The sequence below is a fragment of the Chroicocephalus ridibundus genome, chromosome 5 (assembly GCF_963924245.1).
Source record: "Chroicocephalus ridibundus chromosome 5, bChrRid1.1, whole genome shotgun sequence".
NCBI lineage: Eukaryota > Metazoa > Chordata > Aves > Charadriiformes > Laridae > Chroicocephalus > Chroicocephalus ridibundus.
The window spans coordinates 27,021,042-27,037,170 of record NC_086288.1 but is presented as its reverse complement, the minus strand read 5'-3'; the positions used below and the strand labels follow the sequence as shown (position 1 = coordinate 27,037,170).

Below are 16,129 nucleotides of genomic sequence, written 5' to 3'. Positions count from 1 at the left end.
CTTCCCACTTAATTAAATAAATAAATAAATCCGTGTTTTTTCAGAATATAAATAAGAAAATAATCAAATTTAAACTTTCTCAAAAGATCATTTTCATTCATTTTTGTACTTCCTCCACCTCCTAGTCATCTACAAAATGATTAGTTTCTCACCCTGCATATTGTGAATTCAAATAACCATCACAGATGTAGCATGTTGATGAATGGTTCCCTTCTACCCAAATGCCAGTTCACTATTCTCACAAGCTGAAAGGGATACGGTCAGATTTATCTTCTCCTGTTGTTTTCTTTGTTAGCACTGTTATTTTGTTCTCTCTATCATGGTTTTAAGTGTTTTTCATCAGGAGGTGCCAGTCCATTATGATCCCACTAAGAAAGGCACTCAGACTCCATAAAGTATAATTTAAAATGCTGTTTGTTTATTAGAGCTGACACTGAAAAGAGAGAGTAGTATAAATAATCTTACCTTGCACAGTTGATGGGAACCCCGAGTTGGTGCAGCATCAAATGGGCTTCTGATCCACCTGCAGCATGCTGTGCAGTCCCTGTCGATAGAAGAGATTCTCTTCTTTTGGTCGTTCGAGCTATTGTTGTCTTCTCTTAGTCATCAACTATCAAACAGAAAGGAAGTTTGAATGAGAACTTGATGCTACACTAGTCCATAAAGGTGAGGACACGCAGGTGGCTCAGTTGCTGGTAGCACGTGAGAGCTGCCTGCAGGCTCCTCTGTTACAATCAGCTGGCTACGTTTATCCTGTGCCGTAGGAATTTGTGCAGCACAGCAGAAGCCCGGACCTACTCTGGACAACTGTTAATGTGGATCATTGAGTTCTTGATAAACAGTGGTATTCTGGTCAGGATCACTGCATTGCTTTATGTTAAGAAAAAGTGGTCTAACTCCCAGTATTCCCTGTATTGGGTGGAGTTGTCTGTGTGCATTTACCAACAAAATATTCACCTTCAGGATGAATTTGTTGCTCAAAAGTTGGCTTTCACGTGTGAGAAAATGGGGTAGCTTTCTGTTTTCTACATAGACATATATTAACCTTTTTAAGCTATCGTACCTCTGATAATTTCTAGCTGTACAGCAGTGGTTTTATTTAGAATCATAGAATTGCTGAGGTTGGAAGGGACCTTTAAGATCATCGAGTCCAACCTTTAACCTACCCTGACAAAAGCCACTTCTAAACCATGTCCCTAAGTACCACATCTACCCTTTTTTTAAACACCTCCAGGGATGGTGAATCCACCACCTCCCTGGGCAGCCTGTTCCAATGTTTAATAACCCTTTCAGTGAAAAAATGTTTCCTAATATCCAATCTAAACCTCCCCTGACATAACTTGAACCCGTTTTCCCTCGTCCTATCACTTGTCACCAGGGAGAAGAGGTCAGCCCCCATCTCTCTACAACCTCCTTTCAGGTAGTTGTAGAGGGTGATAAGCTCCCCTCAGCCTCCTCTTCTCCAAGCTAAACAACCCCAGCTCCCTCAGTCGTTCTTCATAAGGTTTGTCCTCCAGACCCCTCACCAGCCTTGTAGCCCTTCTCTGGACACGCTCCCACACCTCAATGTCCCTCTTGTAGCGAGGGGCCCAAAACTGAACGCACTACTCAAGGTGGGGCCTCACCAGTGCCGAGTACAGGGGGATGATCACTTCCCTAGTCCGGCTCACCACACTATTCCTGATACAGGCTAGGATGCTGTTGGTCTTCTTGGCCACCTGGGCACACTGCTGGCTCATATTCAGCCAGCTGTCCACCAACACCCCCAGGTCCTTTTCTGCCGGGCTGCTTTCGAGCCACTCTGCCCCAGTCCTGTAGCACTGCATGGGGTTGTTGTGACCCAAGTGCAGGACCCGGCACTTGGCCTTGTTGAACCTCATACCATTGGTCTCAGCCCATCGGTCCAGCCTGTCCAGATCCCTCTGCAGAGCCAACCTACCCTCAAGCAGATCAACACGCCCGCCCAGCTTAGTGTCATCTGCGAACTTACTGAGGGTGCATTCGATCCCTTCATCCAGATCATTGATAAAGATATTAAAGAGAACCAGCCCCAGCACCGAGCCCTGGGGGACACCACTTGTGACCAGACACCAACTGGATTTAACTCCATTTACCACCACTCTCTGGGCACGGCCATCCAGCCAGTTTTTTACCCAGCGAAGAGTACACCTGTCCAGGCCATGAGCAGCCAGTTTCTCCAGGAGAATGCTGTGGGAAACGGTGTCAAAAGCTTTGCAAAAATCCAAGTAGATAACATCCACAGCTTTTCCCTCATCCACTAAGTGGGTCACCTTATCATAGAAGGATATTAGGTTTGATAGGCATGACCTGCCCTTCACAAACCCATGCTGACTGGGCCTGATCACCCTGTTCTCCTGCATGTGCCGTGTAATGGTACTGAGGAGGATCTGTTCCATGACCTTCCCAGGCACCGAGGTCAGACTCATTTATGAACCTCTTGGCAAGCTCTACGCTTGGATGTATCTGCATGAAATACCTTTCATAAATGTATATAGATATTTTTATACCTCTCATGATTTGAGAGTGATGGCCTAAAAAAATAGGTATTTTGGTTGGTGTATGATAAAGGAAGTAATGGTCTATCTAGGTGTTTTAGAAACAGGAGGAAAGCTCAGCTTGCTGTGATTTAATGCTCTGATTGAAAAAGTTTTAAAATAATACTGTGTTTAAGAAGGAAATCAGTCTTGCAGCATTCTTTTAATGTTTAGATTTCTGTTTTAAAAATATACCAAGCTTGCTAGTTGAGATGCAGAACTGGTAAGCTGTACTGAAATCTGAAAGGCCTCAGCAATTCCATTGCCTAAATTGTAGGAATATTAACTCGTAACTTCCAGTGGTTGCCACATATCCATGAGTAAAGATAGATTAAATGTTGGATGTTTGCCCTCTGTTACATGCAACGATACACTCATGTTGCTTTCTGTTGCTCTGGATGTGCATCAAGCTGTAGAGCAAACCCTTCTCGTGCATAAGCCCTGCAAAATGGCGTACAAATCAACCTGGGCATGTGGCTTTTTAGAGGGGTGGAGGGTCTTTTTGCACTGTTTTTGTCTAAGAGAGAACCTCACTCCAAACTTATATCTCTAGTAACTTCATGTACCTGGCATTAGAAAATAATGTGAGAGCTGGTAGTAGTTCTGTTCTCTGTTAACCAGCATGTCTTTTCTTGCATGTGACTATTGAGGTCAGCTTTCTCAAAATAATTAAACTATTTGACTCCATATAGTTGCAAAAAGCTTTTCCTAGAGCAAATCAGTTTTAGAAAGAAACATTTGTTTTAAAATTATTCCCAGGTGTTAAGGCATACAGATAATCTGTTGATGTCTTGATTGTTAAAAGACATAGAATAAACTAAAGGTGGTGTAAAAGTTGTACTAGTTCTAAAATTATGATCTGCAGCCTGGGATACAAGGCTTTCTGTGCTTTATATCAGTTTCCTTCTGACAGGGAGCCAAAGACATGGAGCTGTGATAAGTGCCAAATTAAGGCTTTTACAACCTATATGAACAGTGTATAGGTCCAGGGCTAAAGATTGTAGTCTGAAATATGTTAGCTGTTTCCTAATGTTTCATATATAGTTTCTCAGGAAAATTCTTAGGTATGAGATTAAGGCTAGCTAATCATTGACTTTGAAAATATACCTAATGCTTAGTAGTTCAAAGTAGAGTGATGCATCTCTGAGTTACATAAAACTTATTTTAAAGACTTTTAAGACTTGTCATTTGATTATCTTGAAGTGAGTAGGAAAAAGCAAGAAAAATAGCATTGATGGATGGAGACTTACAAAATCATTCTGACATCTGCTTCTGTAACTTCATTTGTTGCATATTTGTCTTTTGCATGTTGCCTTTGTAAACTAAGGTATTAATACTCTTCGTTGGTTTTGGTTTGCTTTAGGGTTTTTCTTAAATTTCTTTTAGCTAGAGACTAAGATTGTTGTCACTTACCTTCTTATCCAAGTGATTAACAACTTCTGAACTTCTGGTGGGTTTGGTGTGTTGCGTCATTGTCCACCCCACCTCCCCCCAGAAAACTGCTACACGTGGATGATATGTTTAAGAAAATTTGGGACCTCTTATTTGGCTCTTCTTATGTAAATAGAGTGAGAAGCTCATTAAACCATTACAAGTTTAAATTTATTTATTTATAGAAATCCTTCTAAAGAATATTTTCTGGGAAGAAGGAATGCAATGAGGAGAAGTCACAGGAAAATACACAGCCTGAAGCTCTGGTAGTATTTAAAATCGGTGCCTATACTAATCTAATATGAGCTCGCCACAGATCCCAAGGGAGCTTGATGCAGGATTCCAAAGAAACTTATTAACATCCAAAGCGTGTTTTTTATAATAAAAGTCAGGTTTTTTTCTTACTGAAAAAATTCACTAGCTTTTTATATTTGAGGAGGGGTAAGGAAATGCGCAATGGATCATTTAACATTCTGTTTAATGGTTTTAATAGTTCGTATACATTCACTTTGGTCTAAATCCAAGTCTGGTTTTGTTCATGAACTTAAGCATTGAGCAGGATTTTATTTTTGTGAAAATGCACAATTAGGTCTAAATGTTTAATTTATTAATGGTATTACTGATTTTTCTTTTAAATATTAAGTGCACTGTTGTAAAATAACTCGACTGCATTATTGAATCTTGCTCTGGTAAGGCTAGCCTACTTAAGCAGATCAGGACAGATTTCTCTGTTCTCTTACACAGTCACAGATATCAAAGCTACAGAAGTTAGACTTGTCTACAGGCGGAAGTAACTTACTTTTGCAAGCATTGAGAATGTGAGTAGATTGAATCGTTGAAAACATTTAAAGGAGAAAAACAATAAGGCAGGCTGGAATGACAGTAGTTCATTTAACTGCTTGTTGGTCAGCTACTCAGGAATACACCAAGCAGAAATTAATTTCAACCAGCTACTAGAAATCTGTATATTAAAATCCCTGTAGCCTTAATAGTTTTTCTTCTTGAACCTTTGTGGACACTGAGTAGTGGAAGATGAGAGTACTTGACATTCTGCTCACCTGGAGAGCTCCTCATATTCCTTTAGGAACTCCTGGCTCTTCTGAGAGGATATCAGGGAGGATCTATTTACTAGGATTTGTTTTTTGATTCTTGCCTCTTCTGGAACTTAAGATTTTAATAGTTTTGGCAAAGTGGTGCCCATATGGCACTCCAAGCAAGTAAAAACAAACACACACACAGACACATATATATATATATATGTGTATATATGTATGTATATATATGCATACACATATGTATATGTGTGTATATACATATATGTGTATATATACGCATGTACATACACATAATGTCTGTGTATATATACAGACACATATATATATACACACACATACACATATATATGTGTGTGTATATACACATATGTATATACACATATATATATATTGTATCAATGATGAAATGGCATGGGATCTCTTTCAGCATTTAAATGTGCTCTAATTATATTTAAAACAAGTCTTGTGTGGTTTTTTTTTAATTTGTCCTGCCTGTGTTACACACAAGAGGTCACGAGCACCCAACAGCGTTACGTTTAAATAACTTGTTTTAATGAAATCTCCTTTTTCTTTAAGAGAATCTGCATTTTCTTAGAATTTACAGGGTTAAATTTACTTGACCTTTGAACAGAAAATAATTGTACAGTGAATTTGTTGTCTTGCTTTATCTAGATTATGTCAGCAGGAAGCAGTTTATTGAGCATAAATCTTTACAGCAAGAGAGTTTATTTAGCTTAGTTGTTTTGTTCCTATGCTTTGTATTTTTTGCCTACTTAAAAATAGCAAAAATATGACTCTGGAATACTTCACTTATTCTGTGTCATTTGTTAACAGCATTTCAAAACTTTAGTAGGAGAAAAACTGTATTTTGTGGTCATTAGAGATCCTTAAATAGTCAGATTTGTTAATGTAGTTAGACTGTCAATACCTCTAGGGCATAGGTAGCTTATCATGGGGTACACACGGAAACAGGGGACTGAGGCCATCATTGTTGAAATACAAGCTGACCTCTAATGCTTATGTTGTTTTAGGCACTAAAGCTTGTTGTCAAATAGTACAAAAGGTAGCAGAACAGTGTTGAAACTTGGAACTAAAATTATATGTCAGTATCCTAATTTTGGACTATTCTTGTCTAAGTTCAATATTTCTCAATTGCAAGGGCACTTGCTAAATTCACTTAATATTAATGGCTTATAAAAATTCAGTAGTTCCTAAACTTAAGATGCCAACAAATCTGTGCATTGGTGAGTACTATATTTCTGTGGTCCACACCTACTTACTTCTTCGGAATCATTTTGGTCTCTAGTAAATTCTGTAAACCAACAACTAGCAATGGTTTGAGAGAGGCTCTGGAGACATTTCCTAGACAGTCCTTAATTCCTATTAAAGTTTTTGTTTTGAAGATTGCAGGTAATGTGTTTTTTTTCCCTTAAAAGTGTGTGCAGTGATGCTATCTGGGCTGTCACAGATGTGTACATAGAGCTCTTGCTCTGCTTTCTGTGCTGTGTGCTATTAGGTTATTCTTTGTTTTGAAACAGGAGATCCTGAGAAGGAACTTAATCCCAAGAAGAAGATTTGGGAGCAAATCCAACCTGATCTTCATACCAATGACCAGTGTGTTGCTACGTACAAAGGAGTTCCATTTGAAGTGAAAGGGAAAGGAGTCTGCAGGGCAGAGACCATGGCAAACAGTGGAATTAAATAAATAAATGGTTATTAGAAGCTTTTTCAGATGTTGAAATGGAAAGTAATGCAAGCACAATAAAACCCATGAATATATTACTCCTCTGAAATGCATGGTTAATACCTTTTTTGTTTGAGTCCTCTTCCAGAGGTACAGAATGTGTTATGGCTCCGACATTTTCACCGTTCACTCATTCACCATGCTTACTGTCTTTGAGGTTAAGTGTTGTCAACAGTCATTAACCATTCAATGCTCAAGGCTTAATTGCCAAGGCTTGTTCATGATAGAACTACAGGCAGGCACGCATATTTTCTGGACAGCTAAAAGGTTTAGAGGATCTATGGAGCAAGAGCATCTCAAAAAGGAAAAATTTCTGCGATGTTTCTTGTGTGCTAACTGCTGTTCAAGAGGTGCAGAACGAGCAGTTGGTTGGTGACAACTACAATCATCTGCATTCTTCTAGTCACCTTTTAATAGTTTTTCTCCTCTTCTTCCAGTCCGTTTGCAGGTATATTATAAGCCTGTGCAACTTTGTTCTTGGCTATGTTGTCTCAGAAGTCTGCAGACAGTTGTAATGGGAAGATTAAACTATGGCCATTTATGCCCGAAGATGCATAAATAGACATACTGTTTTAATGTCAATAAGATCAAAACTGTCATTTTGCTAAAATAGTTCTTCATCTAGTCCACCTAGATATTTCCTTCCAAATGATAGATAGTACAAAGAAAGAATGAATAGCAAATAGATTGCCAGAGCTAGTCAAATACTACCAAAAAAAAAATCCGATTCCAATGCCCACACAAGTATAAAGTCAATTCATTTTATGTTTTAATGTATTTTTATGCAATGATATTTTATACAAAAGATGCTTTGGTTATAACAGAAATAGCTTTTTCAGTTTCTACAATTAGAGTTATTCCATAATAATGTAGTACAAGTAGTCATGGTTGCTATGGTAATAGCCTCAAATTACTTCTTTTAATTCCTGCCTTTTAATAATCTGAAAATAACTATTTCAGATCAATAAACCTTTTAAGTAACTATTTAGAGATACTTCAGATATTTTGGTATATAATATTTAAGTGGTTGCTGTCTAACCACTGAAACAGTAAGTGCTTTTTTAACCACTGAAATAAAAAAACTTAGCCACTTTGAATTTTGTAGGCTTTGAACTTCATCCAGTAAGCTGAGAGAGAAAACAAAATGACAACGATATAAAATTAAAAGGAACAGGCATAAAAGAGGAGATGAACAGATTTCTTTTTTGAATTAGTTTTGTATGTGCCTATAAACTGTGTTAATTTTTCATGCATCTGGGAATAAGCAATAGTAATTAGTACTTTTAAATGTGCTGAATAGCTTTAAGCACATGGGAGCTTTTTTATCTGCCTTGTAAACTACATATCCAATAATTTCTTATTAAACAAAATTCTTAAAGTTCAAAATCTCAATTCTAATTAATCCTGAATCAAGGTAAGGAAATACTTTTACAGCGGATAAATCTTAGCTTTTAATACTGGAAAGCTCTTTACAAACTTTGGAATTCAGAGGAACTTCTGAAAGCTTGAAGAATTGAGCAAAGAGACTCCCTTACAGTCTGAGCTCATGCACGTTTATTTTTTTTTTTCTTCCAGATCTGTGTTCTGTATGAATTGCAATATACAATCTGCTGTAGCATAAACACTCATTTGTGACTACATACGTATTAGGAGCGTGATATAGAGCACTAGCTTGTTCTGATTTTGTGGTTGAAGCTAGAATTCTGGATGCAGTAGTGTGAGCTACTGTATGAAAGGCAAGTAATCTAAAGAGATATTTCCAACTGTGTGTTCAAAGGTATTTGGTATGGATGTGCAATTTTCCAGCTGATGGTTTCTATTCTTTTATTTCTTTTATTAAATGTTACCTACCATAGAAAATAGACAAATGAATACCTGAAAGCTAATTTTATTCCTTGCTGTGTTTAGGTAGAAGCACTTGATAATTATTTTGTCTTATAAAATTCAAGAGCTTTCTTAAGACAATAGCTCTTTCCTCTTTAATTATGGTCTTCTGGTTGTCTAGGAAAATGTATTTGTGCTGTACTGAGCTCAAAAGTGACAACAGGGTACTTGAGGCACTGTGCAAATATGCTTCCTCACTGAATCCAGCCTCTTCTGCCTTGTCTGCATGAGTAAGTAGAACTGCAGTGAAATCCTTCCATGTGGGACCCAGAAGTTCCTGTAATGAAAAACAAATTTCAAATAGTTATCTCTTCTTGTTCCTTTTCCCCACTCCCACTTCATATACTTATGCATTAACAGACCAGTTATATGTTGTTTGCCTGGCAGTAATCCAGTTCATGCTATCCAAGTTGCTGAAATTTCTGGGGTTTTTCACCTTCCCAAGACATTGACATCCACTTTCAGTGGAAATATGTGGTTGTGCAGTACTAGCAGTTCTCGGTTCTCTTACTACAGATGTTAATAGAATTTCTCCAGTTAAAAAAATATCTGTATAAATAAGGAAAAATGATTGTTTAGCTATGTCACACATTAGTTTACATCAGTAGTTTCCACAGGCCCATATTTCTACGCTTTTTACAGCTCTTTGATTTTTTTTTTTTTTTAAAATCACCAAATCACCTTGTGTTGAAAAAAATAAATGATGAATTTCTATGTAACACCAACTGCAATTCCAGCTGTATTCCATAAAACTGAACTATTTTCAGCAATTCAGGAAGAACACAAATCAAATGCTCACCGAAGTGATGGGCCAGAGAGTTTGTCTTTAAGTGCTATAGTTCATCTGATGGAGAGGAATGGAGAAAACAAGCTGCTTTTTTGTCAGTAAGTACAGAAAATTTTAATGCAAGTAAGAGATTGGGCTTTCATTTACAGATGTAAATGAAATTACAACTTCGGGGCAATCATGCTAACTCCTGCATGTGACAAGAAGCCTGCTTTGGTAATAAAGTCTGCTTTGCAATGATCTTAACTATGTAACCTAAATACCAAGGTGTACAAAACTGCTTTAAAGGCTGTCTTTCTACTTCCAAGATAAGCAGGGAGTTAGAAAAACCTGGTGTATTGATAGTCGTTAATCTGTTTTAGATAGTAGGGATGAATCATAGAATCATGAATCATTTAGACGGTAGGGATGAAAAAAAATTTTAAAAATTAAAAATTTTGGCATAAGCTGTCTAAGAAAGTGTTGGGTTATCAGTTTTGGAGAAAGAGGATACTGTATTGGTTTGCTGAGGACTCAAGGTCAATGCTAATTTTAGTTCTGAAATGTATATCTGCCACTCTCTCAATTTCTTAGGCTATGTTATTAAATTTTAAAAAATGCAGAGATTTAAATGCCAGTAGTCTTCTGCTGATATGCCATCTTTAGTGATGTGCCATCCCTAATTTGCAGAGGATCATTGTGAAAACTCCTGATTGCTAAAGGTAGTCTTCGTGCTGATGTCTTCTTGGAATGACATACTGAAATGTAGCTGTTACTGTTCATAGTCCCAGCACCCAAGCAGCTGTCTTGCCCTATTTGTGTTTGGCTGATGGAATCACAGCATCTAATCTTTTAAGGGAAAAATAAATAAAAAGCCAACTATTAGCTAAGCTGAGAGCCTGTTGTAATCATGAAGCAGAAGGAAGTGGTATTATTATCTTTAAACATGTTTTATTTCATTTCTAGTAGGGGTTTTAAAGCTCCATTTAAAGACAAAAGGCATGGTGGCTTCTCTTATGCTTTTAATGCCCATATGGACTTGATCCAAAACAGTCTCAAACTAGAAGCATGATGATTTTTCATTGGCTTAGACTAAAGATATTTTAAGTAAATACTGCTTTCTGTTAAATACCATGAACTAGAGAGAGAGAGAGAGAACTGTATAAGGAAAAAGGGTAGCATTGAAAACAAATATATGTAAACTGACAATGAGTAAGAATGTGTTGAAATTAGAACCAACTTTCAAACTACCAGAAAAGTGTGGAGCAGCCCACCCATAGAGAGTAATCAGAAAGAACAGGAAAGCAAATCAGACATTTTGAAAGCTGTTTTTCTATCAATATTTTTATATATTGGTATATTTTTCTCTACATATGTATTATATATTTAGATAATATCAGTTACAGCAGGCTTTAAGACTTGATGGACCAGGAAGAACCTTCCAGCCCTAAAGATTTTTAGAAAGTTCATTAGTGTAACAGCTGCAAAGTGTAATGTGCAGACTTTGGCAATAACTGAAACCCTTTGTTTCTAAATCATACAAACCTGGTTCATCTGATCAGATACATAAACTGAGCAATATCTGTTGGTTTGTTGTTTGGTTTTTTTTTCATTCTCCAAAGATATGTATGCACAGTAATGCGAAATCTCCAACTGAAAAGAAAGCCATTCCTTTTCAATGTCTTTTCCCACATATCTTACCTACTTGCAAAAAAAAAAATTTCCCCCAGGAGCTGCAAAATGTTTGCTTCAAGGCAGTTATGCTGGAAATTTTCCTCAGCCAGAGTAAATTTTATGGTAACTTTCTAAGTTATTTTCTCTTGAACAGATAGAGCAGTAGTGACAATGCAGGACAGAGCTAAACATTCTTGTCCCAGGTCAGTCAGATTTTCTGCGTGACTTTGGACCTGTCGCTCTCTGCCTTGGTCCTATACAGACCGCAGGAGAGGGAGGTAACCTGACTTTTGCTTTAAATAGAATTTCTCTTCAACAAGCTAGATCTGTCATGATAAAGCATTAAGTATAATTTCTGAGAGAAGAGCTTGCTTTGATGGCTAAATTTGGTTCCTACATTCATTTATGCTGAGCCCACATACAAAAGAGAGCAGTTCTTGCTTCTTCTCGTGTTTAGTAGCTATGGTGCATGGTGTTGGAGTTGTGAATGGTGTGTTTCAACTGCTGGACTGGAAAGTATTCCCGTTTTCAGCTGCACTTCTCTATTTCAATTTTGCAATCAACTCTTCCATAGCTGTTGTCACCTGAACACAAAAGAGTTGCTGTTAAGGCAGAGACTTCTATTTATTTATTTATTTGTTACCTGGATGAACTGAATTGTGTGATCGCTTTCATCTGGGCACAGAGGCAAGTCAGCTCTGAGGACCAAGAGAGCTAGATGCAGGCCTTCCTCCCCGAAGTGGTGAGCCAGGGCTGATCTCACTGTGTCTGTCACCTGCTCTTTGCTCAGACTGCTGTGGGGGTAGCTTGGAGTGTCAAGTACTTGAACACGGAGTGCTAGCTCACAGCCACTTCTTCGTATAATCCCCGAAATTCGGCAGCTGCGTCCAAGGCTGCAGCAGGTAGTCACAGAGCTTGGGGAGCGATGAGTCTCAAAGTCTGAGCTGCCCAGCAGGCTGTTCCCAGCAGCACTTTTACCAGTCTGAGTTCTTCCAAGGACAACAAGGTTGATGGTCATCTCATTGCTCTCCACCATTGTCTATGCTTTTATCCACAAACCTGTCACTAAGTGAAGGAACAAATAACACGAGCCATTTCAGATAACTTAAAAAACCCCCATATATCAGCAAAAATTAGAAAATTGAATGTCTTTTGAGCGTCCTTCCCTGCCTGAAATGTTTTGAGGAGTGTGTGGTGTAGATAGACATTCACTACAGCACATATACCTCTCTCTGATGCAAAGATGGATATTTGCTCTCCTTCCCAGTCAGTTGCTTAGAAATAACAAGACCTCATGGAAGGTGTCACAGGTACGAGAGCAACCTAACAGGCTGCACTCCGACACTGGCAGAAACTGAAGAGCTGGGAAAGAATCCAATGTGAGAAGAGTTTTAGGAACAAGTAAAGCAGGTAAAGCTAAGGAGAGACAACAGGCAAGGGCGGAGTTGGGAAATAACCATGAAAAACAGCACTGGCATGCAGGGAGAGTAGGTTATGAGAAGGAGGGAGAACTAGGGGTGGAAGAAGAGAATGGTGACAAATACACGCTGCTATTATTGAGTGACTGTGTTTCAGGAAGTAAATCTTGTTTTAGGGAGAAGTAGCTTTTAAAGGAGCACTTTTTCACAGCAGAAAACAGCTTAGAATATGTCTTTCATCAGCTACCACTGAAGTTTAAATAGACTAATCCAAAAGGGCTTTCTGATACAGATAAATATAAGTGTGTCTTAATGAAAAAAAGAAGAGCTGAAATTGCCAATGCTGCAGGTTCTAACCCCATGTGAAATCGAGACTTTGGAAATGTATACTGTACAACCTTTTAGACTTATGGCATAGTTAGTGGAAAAGAAAAGCATAGACTGGTGGATGGAGAGGGGAGAGATACCTAAGTATCACTTAAAGTTACTATAATTGTTCATAAATAAGCCTTCTCATTCTCTTTGTACTTTTGTGTAATCCAGTATCTGCAGGGGTCTTGGTGCACATTAATTGTCTAACAGGAATACTGGATGATTAAAATCAGAGGTTTTTCAAATGGAAAACTACATTGGCAAATAAGTAGTTGATTTTAAGTTATCAGTGACACCTGAACTTCAGGAAGTTTTTGGGTTTTTTTAAGGTACTCAGAGAGAGATCGTGGGTAATTTTGGAATGAGATTTCCTGTGATTAATTTATTTACGTTCTTGCATGTGCAGTTCAAGCTTTCTCCCTCATATTCAATCCGTGCCCAAATCAATTTTTTGAAATAATTTCAGTACGAAGACAGACATGCGAGAGCTGTTAACATACCAATTTAGTTACAGGCGACATTGAATACCGTACATGCTGATATTCCTTATTGAATTTGCAATGGGTTTTTTGATGACCAATTTTCTCTTTTTTATTTTTTTTTTAATTTTTTTTAAGAATACCTTTTATAAAGGACACATTATGAAATGGTTGTTGTCAGTTATCCATCAGTCTAGATGTGCATTGTATTCTTTTTCTGTAGCATAATAATATGATATGGTGGTCATGCATTTGTGCATTCCTTTTTAAATCATGATCAAGGATTTGTTCTTTTTATTCCTGTAAGCAGTCTACGCTTAAATAATTAGATTGATTTCATTTTATGTCACTTACCTTATTTTCCCTTAAAATCCTCTTTCATTCAGACTTCATTCATAAACCATGTGTGCAGTATAAAGAGACGTTCATATTATGTGGACTTTGAAACTAACAGTGACAATGTACCTTGCTTTGACTGTTACGTACACATTAATCTGGTTAATCTATTACTGATAGATCCTCGTTCAGTTGGATACATTTGGCCATTAATTGGCACTGTTGAATTTTTTCAACTTAACTGTAGATACAGTTTTTGCAATCGCTTTAGTGTTTGTTTGAAGTTGATATTTTTCAAAGTTAGTTGAGTTCTACCAGCAGTTAAATGTGACAGTGATAATGGAGGTACTGAGATGACTTTGTATTGCATGTTCTTGAATGTGTGTTCATATATATGCATGTGAAGAGCGTATGCGCTTTCTTTTATTATTGCGATGAATTAGTAATTGCAATATTTTCAAAGCAAAATGTAAACCATATGCAGATGTAAAGCTGTTTGCCTAAGAAAAATGGATTAAAATAATCAAAAAATGGATTAAAATACAGAAATTATTTACAAATCATGAAGGAAACTGAAGGCTTGCCTAACTGCCAGTCATGTGCCTTAGCTGTTGGCTTGATAACTTGATACATTTCTATTGCGAACATCATTCATTGCCATGCTATAGTAGCATTAAAATTAGAGATAAAAAGATTGTCCAGAAAGGACCTACCTCTTGCTTTTTAGACAATTTCCCACAAGTGGGAAAGTAACTGATTTGAAGTCCTGTATGCCTTAGTGGAAATAAATACAAATTTGTGCTTTAATAGTAATAGTACAGAAGAGTGGAGTGAGCCCTTCTTGTCTGTTCACGAGGAAAGGTTTAGATAAGCCACCTCTCTGACTGTAAATCCCAGGTGGGTGGAGGCACTTGTTTACTCCAAGGGTATTAAGATATGTGTCATTACAGTGAGAGCAAGAATCTGGTGTGTAGACTGTCTGTGGTGGGAGGAAGAGGAAAGTACTTTCCAGACCCCAGTCCTGCTCGGGATTTTGTCATCCAAAATGTAGCTCTATGTGGGAGCCTGTAAGTATTGGTTTACCACAGTACCAGGGCTGTTACAGCCTGCCACAGCAGTGGAGTGAGACTTCGGTTTCTCTAGAAGTCTGTTGTCTCCTGCTGTGGTGCCACAGGCACAGCCAGTACTTTGGCAGAAGATAGGAGCTAGTGGTGCCTCCTTCACAGCCTCCTCACGTAAATTCACATCATTCGTAATGGATGAGTTCATCATTTGTGTCACTTGGCTGTAGACAGCTGCATAATAGTTTTATTGCTGTATGTTTTTAAGAGCACATAGAGAAGTTAGTTGCTTTCAGACAGCTCACGGCTCTCGAGCCTGCCTGTTCTGGTGAGAGGTGAGACATTGAATTTTTTCCTGTATCGTATGTGTAGCTGAGGCAACTACTGATAGTTTCCACTGTGAAAAGCCTTGTGACTGAATGCTGTGCACAGCCTTTGTCTCAAGGCATATTTATATAGAAATTCTATAGCAAGATTCCTTCATTTGCTAGTGGATACAAACTCAAAGAAGACCGGATGGGGGGTGAATCATTTGCAAAGCAAAAGGGTAGGTCACTCTCATAAAACTATGGATATTGTGAAGATAAAATCCAGATGCTTCCTTTAATTTGCCTAGAAGTCTTGACTTTGGTTAAGTTGTCACACTCTAGCTCTGTACTTTTCATCAGACTGTTCCTATGCACAGTAATGTCTCTCATGACATCTGAGGCAGTATATGTACTGGCAGTTGTATCCAACTGAGCCGGTAGCCTGGCAAGGAATATAATTTAATCTATGCGTGGACAAGTATTTAGACTACCAAGAAAGCTAGAATCCCAGAAGCAGAGGAGCAAAATACAGCTTGCCCAGCTGGATGCAGAACAGGGCTTTTACGCTGGCAAGATGGCTGTAACATTAAGAGTAGTGTAAATGAGGCACTACTTAAATGATATCTAACACTTGGCTAAGCAAACTTCCCAACTGAAAAAGGCATTTCTTTCCAGTGTTATTATGAGTGTAATACAGTCCGAGTTGGGACACATCTGGAAGGTCTTACAACAGCACAGGCAGAGGATTTTAAGAAGTTGTCTTCCTGGGAGGATATGACAGGGAAAAATTTAAACTGATTTATATGACACTTGCTTAGGCTCCTCATAGTATGTGGAAAGAGTCCTCCCCAAGGTGGCAGTATCAGCCTGCTCCACAGGTATTGTAAAACTCAGCTGGGGTCCCCTTGCTCTGGAGTCCTATGCTGAAATGAAATACCATGTCAGAAATAAGCTAAAGCATTAGAAAATGTAGAATAATTAAAGGAGTCTTCAAGCATCTCCTGAAATAAGAAATGTAAAAAGCATTTCTGTCTCCTTTATCATGA

The 16,129-nt window shown here is 38.0% G+C and overlaps 2 protein-coding genes across 8 annotated transcripts in view; one reads left to right on the top strand and one right to left on the bottom strand.

Annotated features, from left to right (window-relative positions):
- AIMP1 (aminoacyl tRNA synthetase complex interacting multifunctional protein 1) overlaps positions 1 to 7,890 on the top strand; it is a 43,848-nt gene extending 35,958 nt beyond the window's left edge. For all 6 annotated transcript variants that reach the window (XM_063335734.1, XM_063335735.1, XM_063335739.1 and 3 more), the window contains one exon: positions 6,580 to 7,890. In XM_063335734.1, coding sequence (XP_063191804.1) covers positions 6,580 to 6,746 — 167 coding nt within the window. In that variant the 3' untranslated portion in view covers positions 6,747 to 7,890. The remainder of the gene's footprint in view (positions 1 to 6,579) is intronic.
- A 17-nt stretch (positions 7,891 to 7,907) lies between these two features.
- Positions 7,908 to 14,268, bottom strand: GIMD1 (GIMAP family P-loop NTPase domain containing 1). Of its 2 annotated transcripts, XM_063335742.1 has the most exons (3): positions 13,733 to 14,268; positions 11,753 to 12,174; positions 7,908 to 8,946 (listed from the first exon to the last, which is right to left on the bottom strand). In XM_063335742.1, the coding sequence occupies exons 2-3, from the start codon at positions 12,143 to 12,145 to the stop codon at positions 8,674 to 8,676; spliced, it is 666 nt and encodes a 221-aa protein (XP_063191812.1). In that variant the 5' UTR covers positions 12,146 to 12,174; positions 13,733 to 14,268; the 3' UTR covers positions 7,908 to 8,673. The 2 variants fall into 2 exon arrangements, with proteins under 2 accessions (XP_063191812.1, XP_063191810.1); XM_063335740.1 differs by having other exon boundaries at positions 7,910 to 8,946; positions 11,753 to 14,267.
- Between the last annotated feature and the right edge of the window lie 1,861 nt (positions 14,269 to 16,129).

What these genes read in the sequence shown, in the direction of transcription:
- GIMD1 (XM_063335742.1), bottom strand. Translation starts at nt 12,145, where the DNA reads ATGGTGGAGAGCAATGAGATGACCATCAACCTTGTTGTCCTTGGAAGA. An exon ending in ACACAATTCAGTTCATCCAG is followed by an intron (nt 8,947 to 11,752) that starts GTAACAAATAAA and finishes TTTTCATTACAG; the next exon opens with GAACTTCTGGGTCCCACATG.